This window comes from Xiphophorus couchianus, chromosome 17, assembly GCF_001444195.1.
Source record: "Xiphophorus couchianus chromosome 17, X_couchianus-1.0, whole genome shotgun sequence".
Lineage (NCBI taxonomy): Eukaryota > Metazoa > Chordata > Actinopteri > Cyprinodontiformes > Poeciliidae > Xiphophorus > Xiphophorus couchianus.
In genome coordinates, this window is record NC_040244.1 from 14,820,086 (window position 1) to 14,837,604 (window position 17,519).

General features: G+C 43.6%; 1 protein-coding gene across 2 annotated transcripts in view; it reads right to left on the reverse strand.

The window, feature by feature from the left end:
* Window positions 1-1,550: 1,550 nt before the first annotated feature.
* The window catches only part of arid2 (AT-rich interactive domain 2), a 32,651-nt gene continuing 16,682 nt past the window's right edge, over window positions 1,551-17,519 (reverse strand). For both annotated transcript variants that reach the window (XM_028043599.1, XM_028043600.1), the window contains 17 exons: window positions 14,347-14,565; window positions 14,010-14,077; window positions 13,300-13,369; window positions 11,982-12,232; window positions 11,669-11,765; window positions 11,382-11,591; window positions 11,033-11,197; window positions 10,293-10,371; window positions 10,053-10,187; window positions 9,718-9,935; window positions 7,018-9,383; window positions 6,013-6,167; window positions 5,774-5,912; window positions 5,549-5,634; window positions 5,320-5,443; window positions 4,398-4,489; window positions 1,551-3,249 (listed from right to left, as the gene is read on the reverse strand). In XM_028043599.1, the coding sequence (XP_027899400.1) occupies window positions 3,138-3,249; window positions 4,398-4,489; window positions 5,320-5,443; window positions 5,549-5,634; window positions 5,774-5,912; window positions 6,013-6,167; window positions 7,018-9,383; window positions 9,718-9,935; window positions 10,053-10,187; window positions 10,293-10,371; window positions 11,033-11,197; window positions 11,382-11,591; window positions 11,669-11,765; window positions 11,982-12,232; window positions 13,300-13,369; window positions 14,010-14,077; window positions 14,347-14,565 (4,586 nt within the window). In that variant the 3' untranslated portion in view covers window positions 1,551-3,137. The remainder of the gene's footprint in view (window positions 3,250-4,397; window positions 4,490-5,319; window positions 5,444-5,548; window positions 5,635-5,773; window positions 5,913-6,012; window positions 6,168-7,017; window positions 9,384-9,717; window positions 9,936-10,052; window positions 10,188-10,292; window positions 10,372-11,032; window positions 11,198-11,381; window positions 11,592-11,668; window positions 11,766-11,981; window positions 12,233-13,299; window positions 13,370-14,009; window positions 14,078-14,346; window positions 14,566-17,519) is intronic.

A 17,519-nucleotide genomic window follows, 5' to 3' on the forward strand; every position in this document is an offset into this window, starting at 1 on the left:
AGGGTTGCCGACGTTAACGTCGTTTCCATGACGCTCACTGACGAACGCACGTTGACGAAAGCACGCGCTGGTGCGTGAGAGAACCACAGAAGGTGCTAATCGCTAACAAACAAACAAACAAAAACAACCCTACAGTTTCCTGTTATGCTGATGATAAATTAGTTTTCATTTCCAACCCCACATTTCTTAGTTGCAACTAGGAGTATTTGAGTTGGGACAAAAATATCCCAATAAAAATATTGACTAGAAAAAACAAGAGACATTTTCTGCAGGTATTTCAAAGGAAAATAACAGAAACTAGAGAACATCAGTTGATGAATGTAGGTGCAATCAAGCTCGAATCTTTGTTGATCAATCACAGTAAAGCTATCACATCAGAGGAATAAGCAGCAATATGACCATTAACTGCTTGAAATCGGCACGGGCCGATATTAGTTGGAAAATTTAATATTGGATATCGGCCATTCTGTCAAAATAACTCACCGATATAAAAGGTATTTTTATATGACAAACGAGTGGCAATAATGCCTGCAGCACATCCATTTTGCACTGTTGACATTGTCTTAGAGAAAGCAAATGTCTTGAATAAATTTGACATTAAACTTAATGCAAGTTGAACGTGTTACATCATTTTCAGCCTCCTTTGTAGCATTTGCATTTGGTAGCTGGCTAAACAGACAAAGATAATGCAGTATCTTAATTCCACAGTAGAGAAAGTCATATAATTCATAGTAAGTAGGTATATGAACTAAATTATTGGTATCAGTTATCGGCCAAATGAGTTTTAGTAAATCGGCATATCGTGCAGACCTCGTTCAAATGAGAAATGTTACATAAGGCCAGGTAGGTGCAGTTGGTAGCACCGTTGCCTTGCAGCAAGAAGGTCCTGGGTTCGATTCTTGACAAACCTCTGCACGGAGTTCTCTCCGGGTACTCCGGCTTCCTCCCACAGTCCAAAAACTCTATGTTTGTGTACGGTTGTGTGTCCGTCTCTGTGTTGCTCTGCGACACACTGGTGAGTGGTGACCTGTCCAGGGTGTATCCCTGCCTCTCGCCCGGAACGTTAGGAGATAGACACCAGCAACCCTCCCGACCCCACTAGGGTAGAAAATGGACGGATGGATGGAAGTGCTGTCGGATTTTGTTGAAAACTTTTTTCTCCTTCACTTAAATGTACATTTGTAGACTTAATATCAAGTGGGATCGTTTCCTTAAAGCTTTTTACGCAGCTTTATCAGTGCTAGCGCTAAGTATACAGTGAGAATCTGTAACAAGTTGTAGGTGTACTAAAAGAATAACACCTTGAACAAGGGAAAGATTCCTCAACACATGCTATCAGTGGTGTTATTTAAAAATAAAACAATATTTAAGTCAGGCTCTGTAAAGCTAATATAAAAAGCTGCTTTTAGACTACTCCATTTATTAAAAGGAAATAAGTTACGCTAAACTTGGCTGTATGTAAAAATACCCTCTTCATGCTATAATCAACTGTCTCTCCTTTGCTAAACGGACAAAAGAAAGTTGGAAAAAAATGAGCAAAGACCCAGACAAAAAATGTTCAGTGTTTTATTTAAAAACTATAAACAGTCACCAAAGTAAATAAAGCCAATCTCTAACAGACTGTTAGGTCTATGTATAGTCACACATCCTACTGACACCGCAGAAATGAAGATGGTTGGGGTCGCCCCGGTCAGATGCTAATACGACAGGCAGTCAAATGTTACACAACACACGGTAGAGAGGACAGTCTGAGGACGTGAGCCGGAATGTGGCATGGTAGTAAGAATGAAAAAATAGTACAATAAAACTCCACACTATATTAAGATAGAAAAAAGTAGTGAAGAAAATATCATACCTGCACGTAAAGCAAAGAACACAGGAGAAAACCTGTATAAAAACTCCATGTATTTAAACCAATTTACAAATACAAAAAAAATTTTTGGTACGCGCACCGTGCCCGTACGATGACAAAAAACGCTTACAGTGGATTATATGTTCCGTGTGTGTGTGTGTGTGTGTGCACGTGTTGAGGGGAGGAACGTGTGGGGGAGGGGGATTAAGGGAAGAGAATACCTTCAATATTTTTTTTTCTTCTACAAAATGACATGAGATATATTATTCCATACTCTTTCAGCCAGCAAAATGAGTTCTACAAGGTATTATAATACAAAAAATGTCACAGTTCCACAAAAAACTGCTTTTAACCCCATCCCTAAGCTTTACAGCATCAGTACCTTTGCAGAATTATTTACAAGTTTTTAAGTACATTCATCCACCGCTGAGTATAGAATCACATTAGATACAAGTGACCAAGGATCATTTAAAAAAAAGGAGCAAAATAACAAAAACAAACAAACATACTACTTTATTAAATCCTGTCAAAGTAATGCTTCTATTACCCCACAGAGCGTGTTCTCCAGTGGCTGCATCGGCATCAAAGGATCTTCTTTATATATATTCACAACATATTTACAAGATTCTTTTTTTTTTTCTTTTTATTAATTGTAATGGTATTCATTTCAATAATAAATAAGTGAAAATATATTGACTCAAGTAAGAAAACCAAGCTACCGAGTTTCTAAAGAAAAATTTTCTCTGCTCCAGTCGCCGGCCGAGTCGTCCTTCCGCCCAACCCTGTGAGAAACCTTCAGTAGCCCCGCCCCCTTCGCGGCCCCGCCCACTCATACTCGTCACCCTAGAACTTAAGCACACTCCTGTTTACGGGATCACCAAAAAAACAGGAGGAGGAAAAAAAACGACTACACTGAAACAAAAATGTGCTCATGTTTGGGGGGGTTTTGTCAGTGGAGTCCCTCGGGGAAGCAGTCTCAAGGAGCTCCCCCTGGTGGGCAGCTGGTGGAAGATCCCCAAAGGCAGTTTCTTTTTTTTTCTTCTTTTTTCCCCCCTCTTTTCGTTTTTCCCCTGTGTGTGATGTAGTGGGCAGGCGGTTGGACCAAGGCTGGCGAGCGAGGAAGTAGGTGAAGGATCAAACAGAGTTTTAGGGGTGGAGGTGGAAGCGGCAGAACTTCGTCCTCCGCTCTCCGCGAGTCCCTCCACCCGTGGTGGACCGGCTACGGCTCGCCAGAGCCTTCGCAGGAGCGAGGGCTGGAGGATGGTAGGTGGTCGTCCTTTTGGCGTTAAGCCTGAAGCGAGCGCGTGAGTTCATAAAGGCATTTGGCGAGCGTGGTGGAGACCTCCATATTACTTAAAGCGAGCACAGAGAGGTGCGTCTCGTGCCTTTTTACCAACCTGAGGGACGAAAAAGAAAAGAAATCTATAAACATCAGCAAAATATCACATGAAACCTGCATAATTAAAATCTGAAAGGTGGGAATTCAGATTTTTCCTACAGTGCTGGCTGCATTTACTGACACCTCTGCTAACAACACATTTAAAGTAAAATGAGAAGTAAAAAAAATTCTATATATATATATGCATATAACTTGTAATTTGACTACAATTATTCAATGGGAAAAATATCCAGTTTGAAAAATTATATATATATATATATATATATATATATATAAAGTTACAAGTCCATTAATTGCTGTCCCATGCAGGTAATAGTTTCTACAATCCCTTTAGCCAGTATGAGGACACTTCTGATCACATTTCACAAGGTAGAATCATCCACAATACGTATTTGATATACAATTTGAAATGTTTAAGATCACCATGCAAAAGCTGATTGAACCACTGATGAACAATCAGCAGATTAAGAAAAAAAGACTCCAGGTGTTTCAAAGACTTTATAATTCAGAGCCTTTGGAAGAAAAAAAAAAAAAAAAAAGGTTCCAGAGCCTCAGAAATCGTCCATCATACAGAACACTAGGCATCAGGTGCTTTTTCAACTAAACTATTTCTATTCAAAAAAGTCAATCTTTGTCTATTTAGACCGACGTACTCAGTTACAGTAAAGTCTCAGTAGTTTAGTAAATTCCACCTGTTTACATGAGGCAATGCATTTGCTAAAGTCGGTGGAGCCTTGTTGTTATGGAGACTTAGTAAAGCCCAAGACGCCTCTCTTCATGGTAGTTCTCCCTCCCCATCCTGCTCAGTGTGTGTAGTGGAAACTTAATTATGGGTTCCCGCCTTCAAGAGCTGAAATATTACATCATGTTCATACCAAAGGGACTCAGAAGTCATGGATTACTGATAAAAAGCTTCTAAAAATAAGAAATAAAAGATGCTTAATTACATTTATTCCAGAGGCACCAATAACTAATCCTTGTGATAAAACAATAGATGATATTCTAAGGCTGTATATTCATTTTTACCAGGGTTTACCAAACAATGTGGCCACAGCTGTATTTTGTAGATTTAATTATCTTGAAGAAGGCTTAATTACATCACCACAGTGTGGATTCAAACGTCCTTCAGTCAAGCAAGACACTTACATGCGACCACAGTCAGAGTGCTTGGCGATGTTCTTTAAAGTTAAGGCAGCAGTTAGTCGTATGTGTTTGGTCACCGGTCCCTCCTTCTCGTCCTACAGGAAACACGAAATGCAAACATCACTTTACTCAGCAGGTTATCTTAATGAGAAGCTCATTCACCTTCTACATCATCCGTGCTTTTTTTCCCCCTCTTCTATAATGTCTCTGCATACTGAAATTTTATTTGCTTTTGGTTTTCCGATTGCCTTCAACAAGCAGAAGTGACACCCACGAAGTCAACAAGTCTAATATAATCTATTAAAAGGTTGGTTGAGTTTTCCCCACAGTAAAATTCAAGCACTTTCAAGGGAAATTTTAAAACTTTTCCAGCACCACATTTAGGAGATAAAAAAAAACAAAAAAACAATACAAATGATCTAAAGACGACATTTTCAAATAACTATTTTATGATATCTTTTATTACTTATAAAATAAGTAATAAATAATTAGTTATTAATAGTTATTAGTTATTAATAATATCTTGTGGTGGTATGCTACATTTGACAACAGAGATATGGTAAACCAAAAAGTGAAAATAAAAAAATGTTTTGACATTTTGGTAATTCTAACTGACAAAAACACAAGAGAAATTTAGTCTGATTTAACTTCAGAAAGTGAAAAATATTCTAATGTATTCTTTTAATCAAGTTTTAGACTGCGCTTTATTACAAAACTGCAGTTTGAATATGAAACACTTTCCAAACCACCTATTGAATTTAAAGCTTTTACAAGGATTTCAAGAACCCGTATGAACCCTGAATAAGACAAAACTGACACTTTAAAAAAAAAAAAAGAAGTGAAATAAAGTATTGTAAATCCCAGCATGAGTAAAAATATTAATAATAACAGTCTTTAAACCGTGTGTGAGCCTGGTTGTACTCACTGTGAAGTCCCTGAAGACCAAGTTTCGAGAACCTCTACGTAGGGCCATGAGAGCTGCGCTCGGATGATTGACGATTGCTTTCGGTGCTCGTTGTGCCGGAGTGCTGCCTGCCGCTGGCGGAGTCCTTCACAGAGCAAACACAAACCGTTGTTAGCAGAGCTGATTTTTGATAAACGTGGATGGTTTTGATTCAAGTTACGAGTCGCGTCAGACAGGAAGTTGCACGCACTGGGAAGATGTCTGATTGGGACTTTGTGCTTGCTGCTCCTCTAGTTTGAGTCCAGCCAGCAAAGCCTCTCTGGAGCAGTGTTTGTCCTGGGGAAGCAGAGCAGACGCGGTTCACACAACAACGTTAAATGCTGTTTTTTTTTTTTTTATATCAAGGCAGTAATATAACAAGGTCAACATTGGAGAATAAAAATTGTTTTTCATCTGGCCGATGACGGGATTTTACCTGCAGATGTGTGATGAAGGACAGTCTCTGCCGGGGGAAAGGTTCACATCCCTCCCACAGACAATGCCCTCCATACACTTCTTTTCCTCCGTGTTGCGTTGCTGCGTGGTAAAACACTTGAGACGGCGTTTCGAACCACCTGGAAACCCCCCCCCCAAAAAAACATGAGAGTTTTTACAAGGACGTGGCTGAAATGATCACACAGGAGGTGAAAAGTGAAGCTGAAGGGGGCGCTGTACCGTTTACACGACTGCCACAGACACTTGAAGTGCTGCCCTGCTTTCCTGCCCGGTTCCGTCGGCGACGTGGGGGTCTGCTGCGCTGGGAGGTGCGGACTGTGGTTGCCTGCTGCTGCCGGCTGCGAGGAGGGAGCTGGGGGCGGGGTGGCAGTCGGCTGGAGAGGAGACATGCTTTTAGAAACAAGGACGACGGACAAACGGCTTCGTCGGATGCAGGCGTGAGATCAGGATTAGGACCAATATGTTGGCTGAGATGTAACCCAGGCCTTTCTCTTGGCAAAGGTTGTTCACTCAGCTGCTTCGCTGTAGGAGGTGGGTATCAGTGAGAGCCACATGGTCTTGACTGGACTCACCTTCTTTACCTCCAAACTTTTAGATATTCGAGAATTTACCCAACAACAGCCCCGCTGAGAATACTCTAAACTCAAAGTACATTTACAGAAAAAGTGCCAGTAATTTAGCAAGTCAAATTTTAAATATAGTAAATGTCATAGATGGCATTGGAACCTTAATTAAAGTTGCAACGTGACAATTTCTACATTTTGAATATTTCGAATAGGATTTCAATCAAAAACCTTTCCACACCAGTAGGAGGCGACAAAACAGGTGTAACTGTTTGAGCATATTTCTTAACAAAACCAACAGAAAATAGAAAAACGGCTCCACAGATGTGGTTTCTAAAACAAAATCTATACTAGACATTTGCAAAGTGGTCATCTATATAACCTTTTGATTAATCTCAAAACTTCACTAAATATAACAACAAAAAAAATCTCCACCAAAAGACGGTTTGAATTTTACTGAATAGATTAAATTAAGAAAAAAACAAACAAGTTCTGCTAAATACTCATGTTGCGGACAGGATCTATGTCAGTGATTCTCCTTTTCCAGAACTTACTGTCATCAAAAGTCTAAATCATGCGGTAGACCAAGCATCAAGTCCCATTAGGAGGAGAGCATGTGCAGAAATGTGGTTTACATGGAGGAAACCCCAGAGTGACTCACCGTGGCGCCAGCTGCTTGTGTAGGCGAGCAGTTCCTCTGCTGAGTGGCGTTCTCTATTGCTACTTTGGCTACTGTGCTTGGGTCCGTTCCTGCCGGCACCGCCACCATGGTGGCGCTGCTGCCGGCGTTGTTGGGGTCGCTGATGGTGATGATCCGAACTCCCACCTTGCTGGGGATCCCGGAGGAAGTCGCCACCGCCGTCGGGCCACGCTCGTCGTTCTCGGCGGGCCTCTTGAGGCCCCGGGGCTCTGAGGCCACGCCGTTCGCCGGAGAGGCGGCGGGATTCTGCGAAGTGACGGCGCAGGGCAGCGAGGAGTTGGGGAGCAGTTGCTGTCTGAGCACAGGCGTGCCGTGCCCCAGCGCCGGCCCCAGAGGTCCGTTGGTTAGTTCCGAGGGCGGCCGGTGAGCTGCAGCCTGGGGTCCGTTGGCCAGGCGCTCGGCCTGCTGGGCTTTGGCAGTGTCCTGCTGGGGAGGGGGCGGACTGGGAAGACTCTGATCTGAAGTCTTTTCAGAGGCGCCCACCTCCCCGTTCCCCAAGTACTGTTTGGAAGCAATGTGATTTGGAATGTTTTTGTTAAAGTTGCCACCGCTATCGCCCCGCTCAAAGTCACACACCCCGTTGACCAGGGTCTTTTTGGGGTCGGCGTTGCCCTCGAGAGGGGCGTTTGGGCCTGGAGAGAGAGCCTGCTTCCCGTTGGAGGAGAGGCTCTCCGTTACCGGGCCGTTGAGTACTCCCTGGCTGTTCCCTGAGTGATATGGAGGTAGATTCGGCTCCACGCACTTCCCACCGTTTAGTAGCTTGGCACCTGCTGCGACGTCCCCGTTCCTCGTTTTGTTGTTCGAAGGGTCTCCTTCTGCCAACGAAGAGTTCTCCATCACCTCTATCTTCCTTTCGTGGATATGCAGCCCTGTGGCGTCCTTGGCCTCTTCCTCCTTCTGACAAATAATCTTGTCTCCTCTGAGGGGAGCCGGCAGTGGCGGTGGGAGCGGTGCACCTGTCGAGACGTGATGGGGGACTGTTCCAGTAGAAAACGGCGGTGGCGGGACACCTGGAGCCACAGCGCCCTGGCTGACGGCGGCGACGGCAGCAGCAGAGGTGGTGAAGCCAGTGTTGGGGACCACGGTGAACGTGACTTGTCCAGCTGCTGTGGGGGCCTGGATGATGGCAGCTCCGCCCGGCGTACTGGTGGAGATGAGCTGCCCTGGCAGCAGCTGGACCGCCTGGAGGGGCGGGGCACCTGCAGCAGGAAGCTGGCCAGGGACCAGCTGGACGCTGACCGGCTGAGGAGAGGGGTTCTGGTAGATGACCTGTGGGTTGGGGGCTATCGTGTTGTTTGGAAGGGGGACCTGTGGGGCAGGCAGGATCAACTTCCCTCCCGGGGTAGAAGGCCCTCGCTTTGGAAGCAGTAGCTGTTTGATCAAGCTGGATTCAGTGGAGGTAGGTTGAGTGGGAGGAGTTTGGGATATGATTTGGAGAGGAGGCAGCGGCTGCTGCTGCTGTTGCCGTATCGTGGACAGTGCGTGGCTGACAGCTTGATTGGACTGGACCTGGGTATTTGAGTGAGAGGCAGCAGGTGAGCAGGGACTGGAAGCAGCTCCGGGCTGCCCCGCTATCTGGACAGTCTGGGCACCGGGAATGGAGGAGGGGTTGGCAAGAACAATCTGGTGTATGGCTGGGGTGTAGGCTGCATTCTGCTGGGGATTGGGACTGACTATTACTACGCTCTGTTGAGACTGAGGCTGCTGGTTGGGAGGGGCTAACGTGGCTGTTGGCCCACCTGACTGGTTTGGTGCTGGTTTGGGAGCAATATTTTGAAATGTTACGCGAGAACCTTGGGAGTTGGCCACGCCCATTATCCCTACAGCCTGGCTGCCTCCCACCTGGATGGAAGGGGGTCCTGAAACTGTAGCAGTACACTGGGCGTCAACCTGGGGGGCTCCACCCTGAGGCCCAGAGACGGGGAGGGTTTGAGGCAGAGGTGGTTGCTGGGTGACCTGGGAGCACACACCTTGTACCCGGGCGGTGAGGATGTGGCCTTGTGGTACTGGCTGAAATAGCGTGACGGGAGCTCCTGTGGGGAGCATGGGAGAGTGCTGCTGCTGAGGCACGGGAGGGGGCGCCGGATTCTGTGGGCTGTGATTCTGGGCGGCCGCAGCGGACGTTGTGATCTGTACCCCTGGAGCTGTTCGGACCAGGGTTGGGGGTAACTGTGGCGACGCCTGTGGGGGACCAGGGTGACGGGGAACAGCTGGGTGGTTTACACGAGAACTTTCCTGTGCGGGCGAGGCCATGGGTGGGGCGCTATTAGAGACACCAAGCGACCGCACGAACTGTGGTCCAGGATTAGGATGTCCTGGCGGTAACCCTGGTAACAAAACAACATGAATATTTATTAATATACAGATTGATACAATGTGTCAGAAACTTCTGTGTAGAGTAGTACCATCTTCTACAAAAGGCGAGTAAAACAAGCTTCCCATTAAAATTCCATCTCCCAGTAGTGAAATATGTATAATATTGGTAAATATAGGTTACCAGCCGCAACAGCAATATTAATATCAAATATTGATATCAGCCCAAATTTTCATATCGGTCCATTCCTAGCCTCAGTTTCCTTCAATACGAAGCATTTTGCTTGCAGACCAAAATGTTCATCTGACCAGAGCGCCTGCTTCTAAGAAAACAAAAACCAGAGGTACCTGGTGGTGGAGCTTGAGGATCTCCAGGTGCTTCGTGTCGAGCTACTGGAGGTGGAGGAGCTGCGGCCGGGTTCTGGTGTTGCTGCTGGGTTTGCTGGTAGTACAGCTGGATGGGGAGAGGGATCGCTCTTCGCCTTATACCCACCAGGAGGATCTGAAGCGGGTTGCTCGCTTTTGCCTCGTCTTGCCGCCTCATAGTGTGGTTAGGGAACACCGTCCTGTGCAGAAGAGAGACCTTGTGATTCTACATATATAAGCCCACTTCTGGGATTTATCTACCGATCTTGCCCAGCAGCTAAACTAACTTGATTGAGTCGTGTGCGCCCTGTACATACCGCAGGCATTTTAGGAAGCCGGTGGAGTTCAAGATGTTGCCGCGTCCCATTTTGCTGCATGTAGCCAGGTACTCGGAGTACATTTCGGATCGTGAAACCGAGCCCTCGGGGTTCGTCTCAAAGTGTGCGTTCAGCCTGTTAGAAAGAAACCAATGAACAGGTTTTAAAGTTACCAGAAATTAGAAAAAAAATGAGTTTTACCTACAAAGATCAACATAGATGTAAAAAACCAAATCTCACCACTGCAGCGTAAACTTCTCCCCATCTAGTTCAACGATACCAGGTGGTGGTACGTTGGACTGAACAGGGACTCTTGTTACTAAGGAGACATTATGAAAGCATTACAAAGGGTTTGTCACAAATTTCATTCAACTGTAGTGCTACATAGATACCCACTAGATGTCAGCAAACTAATAAAGAACCATGTGCAGAAGCCAGGAGTCTCTTAATTATTGTTATTCACTTTGGTTCAAGACTGGCTGATTTTGACTGATTTGAAGGAAAGTAACTGCAACAGCATTTTTATGTACGTAACAACGACAGTTCTAAGGAACTTTGGAAGAGTAACTTACACATATGTACAGAGCAGGGAGTACTTCAATACCTTGAACTTTTTCCTGTCACTTCAATGTATTTTCCTCATAGTTTGACACAAGGTGAAGCAAAATTCTGAAATGGAAGCTTTCAAATTTCTTGTACAATTAAAATCCAAGAAATGTGGTTTGCATTTCTATTTAAAGTCTTGCAACAGATTTAAATTCGATTTAGGTCCAGACTTTGGCTGAGTCCTTTCTAACACATGAATATGCTCTGGTTTTCACTATTCCACTGTAGCTTTGATTTGATGGTTTTGGGCGTCCTCTTTCTGGAAGGTGAGGAATTGTTCTTTTCCAACTTTCAGAGATTTTTTTCCTAACATCTACCGTCTAACAGAGTAAAAGGAAGTTAAAAAGCTTGAAGCGTCTCTGAGGAGCCCTTACCCGGTGCCGTCGCCCCCTGCACCGCTGCAGGTACCTGCTCCACCAGCTGCGGTCGGACCTCGGCGGCCTGCTCGGCATTGGCCTGGTGCTCGATCAACCGCACTGCCGTCAGGGCGTCGGGCCCAAACGTGTGGAGGTCTACCGACACCAACCGCACCAACAGGTCTGAGCCGGGACAAGGAAGACAAAGCAGACTCGACGGTGAACTTAAACGTACTACTACGGCATAGCGCTGTGAAGAAATTGAATGTTTCAAACTAATTTTTAGATTAGACAAAGCAAAACTTCTGTTTTTCAATCATTTATTAGGGGAAAATCTCTTTGATTGAGCCTTTCAGTGAACTTGTACCTATGCTGTGGTCAACCGACGCGATCTTGCTGCAAGGAATCTCTCCCAGTTGGGCCAGCAGGTACAGAACCTCCAAGGAGGCCATGAGGAGCATGAGGTCCGGCAGAGTGAGGAGCATGATCACCTCCCTGTACGACTCCTGGTCCACATACTCGCAGATCAACACGCCGTTATCGTCCGCTTTGCTCAGGTTACCCAGGATCTCCATAGCTACGCAGAAACACAGAAACGTTTTAGAAGCTCTCAAAACCGCAGGCGTTTCCTGCCTACGCTTTGACTAGACCCACCTCTCATTTTGAGGAACCTGTCCCTGGACATCAAGCATTTGGTGATGGTGTGAAAGATCAGGTGCGTCGTCCGAAAATCGACGGGATCCAGTTGGAGCTAAGAGATGAAAAAAAAAAGACGATTCTTTAGAGTCTTTATGCAGCTGTCCTATTAAAATCTGATGAAGCTAAGCTAACCACATTAGCGTTGTACACGCCAGCTTGGTGAAGCAGGAACTAAACCAGCAACTTTCTTAAAGAGATAAACGTCGAGCACACAAACTGAGGATTTCATCTGGTTGATCTGTAGTCGATACACAAACTGATGACCCACCTCAGCAGCCACGTTGCCCAGCGTGTCGAGCCCGAGCTGTCGGAGTGAGATGAGGTTACAGTGGGCGCAGAGCAAAAGGAAGCGCAGGCACGTTCGGTTGGCCGCCAGCAGCTTGACGTTGGCCTCCTCGAAGGAGAGGTTTCGCAGGATGACGGCGACCTGCATCACCCGCTGGGCCTCCATGTCACTGGTGCCTGGGTTCCGCGGCGGGTGGAAGAGACTCTGCCAGTGGTCCTCCCGGAACGTACCATCTGTGGTCGGAGCAGAAAGGGAAGGGTCGGTCAGACTAAGCCGAGAGGTTGGACTGTAGGACTTAAAATCTGGTTTTAGGACTAGATTTAATGAGAAATTGGCAGGAGAAGTTGTAGATTTTCAGTTTAACTGGTCCTAACCAGTTTGAATCTCAAAAATCCAGTCTTTTTACACTCAGTGAATGTACCATTCGCATATTATTAAGTCACACTAAAATGAAAACTCTTCAGTGTGGAAGTTGCTACTGAATTAAGTCTCAATATTTTATGCCATCACCAATCACCACTGAAAATGAATTCAGAGAAAGAGATTCAAGAAGAAAAAAAAAACACCTTACTGTCTATAACATTTTTACGACAGTATTAGGCTCACGCTAAGAATATAAACTCAAAATTAAAAGAGCAGTCATAATACAGGACTATGACTTCATGACTTTATTCTCATTACTATGACTTATCGTCATATTATTACGACTTTAATCTGGTAACACTACAACTACTCCCTGCAGGTTCATTCTCTGTAACATTCTGACTTTATTTTTATTCATTCATTCACTGAATGACGTCTTCCTGGGAATTTTTCATCCTTTGAAAGGATGTTTTTTTTACAATTTATTCATTAAAAATATGTCCAACTTCTGTTGTTTCTGTCTTGTTTTAACCTCATGGAAAATACATTTATTGCGATGATACTGCTGACAAAAAGTCAGAGAATTCCAGAAAATACAAGCTGGCAGTGGTTTTAGTAATGCTCAAACTAAGCTAATTGCTAATATATGATGCTAATGTCAATTGCTAATTTCTATTTGCTTTAAAATTCTAGTACAATCGTAATTCAAGCACCTACCTTTCAATATAAAACACTTATTACCAGTCACAGGTGTTGTGTACAAATATTCTAAATTCAGGCGTCTTATGAACAGACGCCTCTTTATTTCGAGACAAAAAAAGTACTCTATACCATATATTTAAAAAAAAATTATATATTTACATTATTTTTAAAGATAAATTACAATATAGTTGTAGATTGGAAATTGGTCACACAACTCTCATCCAAAATGTTTCACCTTGTGCTGAGCTGCTCTTGTCCCAGATCAGCTCTCTGACCTCGGTGTCCTCCACCACCTCCTTCCAGAACTGTGAAGGAACAACATGGCGTCAAAACACTGAGCTAACAGGATCCACGATCCACTCCGTAGTGAGATCAGCTTCCGAAGTGGGACTACAAACAAAACGACGATCAGGGAAATGAGTCGGCATTACTCACTGTCTGACCAACAAAAAAAAAAAAAAGTGTGGCACATAATTAAAACCAGCAGCAGACTGAAGGTCTTCATCAAAACCAACAGGAATAGGTTCACCACAACGCAGTAGGAGGTAACTTCATTCAAATCTAACTTTTACGATTCACCAGATCGTGGGCATAAGGTGAGATTACTGATTCAAACCAGAAGAATGCTCGTATAAGCTGATTTTACAGCATCAATACTTAATGACTTTGGAGCAATAAAAACCTGGACATCCTCGTTTAGTAATGCCCTAATAAATCTTCTCACTTAAGAGGACCTAATATTAGATAAATGCCTCAGTTAAATAAGAACACCTTATTCCAGATGTTTGTTAGCTGCTCAAGTTAAAAAAAAAAAAAAAAAAGAATCTTTGAACATTAGTGTAGCGGGTTAGCTTAGTTGCTGATGGAAATTTGAGTAATTTGATTTTTATTTATTAGACGTTCCAACTTAAAGACCAGCTCAAAGGAGGCGAGAGGAAACTTTACCCTAACAAAGTCGCGCGAGGTTTTCTCCTTCCAGTCTGTCCCAAACACCGTAGAGAAGTTGCCTAGAGCTGGAAAAGGACATAAAAAGGGTAAGAGGGAGAGCCAATGCTTAGCTTAGTTACCGTTATTGCCCTTCAATGGCTCCTTGACTAGAGAACTTGGGAGGTGCTAAAGAGACCAACAGTGATGGGAAAACAAAGGAGAGAGAGAAGAAAGCAGCTGGGTGGCGTTCCTTCAGGATACCCGACATCTAAATCAGTCATTTTCTTGACTGATATAATCCCAAACGGTAAAGCAAACTACACTTCAGTTGAAGTGTTGTATGTGGGGGGCTTACAGTCGTCGAAGACGCCAGTGTGGGCCAGCAGCAACGTGACCAGCTTGGGGTCCTTGTCCAGCTGCATGGCGTGCTTGCTCTCGTTGGAGAGCAGCGTGCAAACGTTAACGGCAAAGTCCACTTCGTTGGGTAGGCCCGAGAGCAGCGAGAGCACCAGTTTGTTGTAGTCGCACGGCTGGGTGAAGTCCGTAGACAGCCCATAACTTTGGCGGAGATAGTCTGGAAGAAAAAGAAAGGAAAAGAACGGAGGAAATGCATCAGGCTACATGGAAGAGCAATGAAGGCCTGAAGATCACACCCAAGGTTTTCTACGGGTACACAACAGCAAGAAATGTCACAAAAATGATAAATGTGGACATGGATGGATTGATGGACCAACTGACTGAGAGGCATAGGGATGGATGAATGGAGGGAGGAACAGACGGATGTATGGATGGACAGGCGGAAGTACGAATGGCTGTACGGATGAATGGATGGATGGACTGATGGATAAATGGGAAGGATGGACGAAACGTGAATGAATAGATGGATTGATGGATTACCAGCAGCCTGACCGATGGATGGACACAACGTTAGGACAATATGAAAGGGAACAAAATCTGGAAATGCATATTGTCCTCACTCCATTTTGCTTTTCCATACTTTTTCCATGCAGAATAGGAACTCTGTTTTAAAAGTGTTCAATCTACCAAGCTGCTCATAACCTAAACCGACATTTTTACAGTGTGAGACATCCTCAACATGTTATCGTTTAAGAAATCTTAAATAGAGATGATCCAGTGTTACAAAGCACAATCTGTCAAGAAATGTGAGATTCTTCCCTCTATTCTTGCTCGATTTTCCTCAATCCTTCTGTGTGTGTGTGTGTGTGTGTGTGTGTGTGTGTGTCCGTCTCTCAGTTTTTCCAGACAACGGCTCCTTTGGTTTGGTGCGGGGTCTTACCTACTGTATTTCCAGCCCTAAAATGTTTTGTGCTCACAAATATCGTTCAGGTCAGTTTCTCCTACATTAGATATGATACAACTTCAGTCTGGGAGAAGCCGCTTCATTTCATCACTTCCACAGCCTCTTCCTGCCTTATCTCTAAACACAACCTTCCTCTGGGGTTTTATCTTCCAAAAAAAAAAAAAATCTGCTTTTTTTTTTTTTTTTTTTTGTCAGCTCAGCTCAGAAAGCCTTCCAGCAGCAATCAGGTTTTATAGACCGCATTTGCAGAACCAAGCATCATGTAAGCCGCTAAAAACACAATTTACAAGGTTTGCAGAAAGATCTGTAAACATCTCCTGGGAGACATAAAACTACAAATGGGCCTTTACACAAATTGTAGCAGTTAAATGAATACTTCACAAACTTTGCAGAGAACTTGTTGTCATCTGAAGGGAATGGAAATACCCACTAGGCTGCGTTCAGTCTCCATGGTAACCCAGCTGCACTGGATGATGGTAGTAGACTACTACTAATCGCTTTTTTTTAAACTGATGCACACATGACAATAATGATGTTGCAGCCGACTCGGCACTTTGTTGTCGGTGCACCTAAGAAGACTAAGAGGCCGTTGCTATAGAGATGGCCTAAATGAAATGGGCAAACTGCAAAAATAAAGATGATTTTGGAAAACATAACTTTGCAATCTAAATGTTGAGCATTTTAAATGACAATACTGACTGCAATCAGCCCACATTTGATTATAACTTCTCTTCTAAAAAACAACTCGTACAGCTAGGAAAGGACAAAAACAGATCTGGAGTTCCCCAGGGTTCAGTGCTAGGACCACAGCTTTTTGTTTTGTACATTATAGAGATTTGTGAAGTCTATAAAATGTTATAACTAATCCAAAGATTATAAAAAATTCGTTCTTGAAATGATTTTAAAGCCATCATAGAAACTATGGTTTGTCATATATCAAACTTAAATACAGCGGTTTAATACAATAAACCTTCAATAAGCTGGGATGAAAACGTACAATTTCTAGCAACAGAACAATAGATAATCATCTAATGGAAAAAGTACATGGAGTTACATTTTTAGGGGCTGTTGCTGATCACGACGAACTGGAAAGCTCATAAAATACATAAAACGTTTTAAACCTATCAAAACCCCACGCATTATATTATTCATTCATTGCTACACACCTGTATCGATGTATGGGGCAACATATATATAAAACCCAGCTTTATGTTCGTGACACAAAAGAGGTGAGAATTTTATAAAAACTGAATGCTAGAGAACATATGAATAAGTTGTTTATTCATTCAAGTATCTTGAAACGCTAAAGAGGTTATTGATCATTTACAAATGTTCTTTGTCTTGGGCTCAAGACACAAAAACCACAGAAGGAAATATGATTTAAAAACAAACAGATGTGTATTTCAGTGCATGTAGTAAAACTATGGAACAGTTTGGATGAGTGTGTAGAAAAAAAACTGTCTAAAACAAATCAATTCAAAACAATATGTTGTTTGCAACTTAGATTGTTAATTTAATGCATATGGCCGAGAAAATATATTTTATAACTGGTGTATAGTAAATGTTGAAAGAGAATGTGTTTATGAATTAATGATGCAGTTTGAATACAGTTTTGCTTCATTTTCATGAGTTAATTATTAATCTTTGTGTGGCTGCTGATTGGTTTAAAGCTTCAAAGACTAATAATAGACTGGTCTAATAATCAGATCAATGTGCTATAGTGAAAACTATGACTAGCTTTTGCTTCTGCATTTTCAATAAACTGGATTTCCCACAGTGATCGTGTTTTGGAGTCAATTAGCTGAGCAGAAGAAAAAGAAAGAAAGAAGGAGTAAGAAAAAAAAAAAACGAGTCTCAGACTAAAAAGGCTGGAGACTAATCTGAACCGAGGTGGAAGGAAAACCAACAACAAGTGCGTCCTTCTTCCCTTCATCAATAACCGCTGTCAGGAAAGTCAATTATCTGAGAGAGCAGCCCCACCGGCCGACACTACAACCCTGTGTGGCGACGGGATGGCTCGCATTCACAGAGCCGGAGCCCAGATAAGGAACACAGAACCGCCGGCTTCAGTGGACTCAACACTGGCATCCAGTTTTAAATCCTCTGAGCTGGTTTTTCCTCATGAAAACAGCTGAACTCCTGCTGGAGAAAACGGACACTTGATGCATTCATGTGGTGAGGGAAGGGGTTGGGGAGGGTATCCTGAT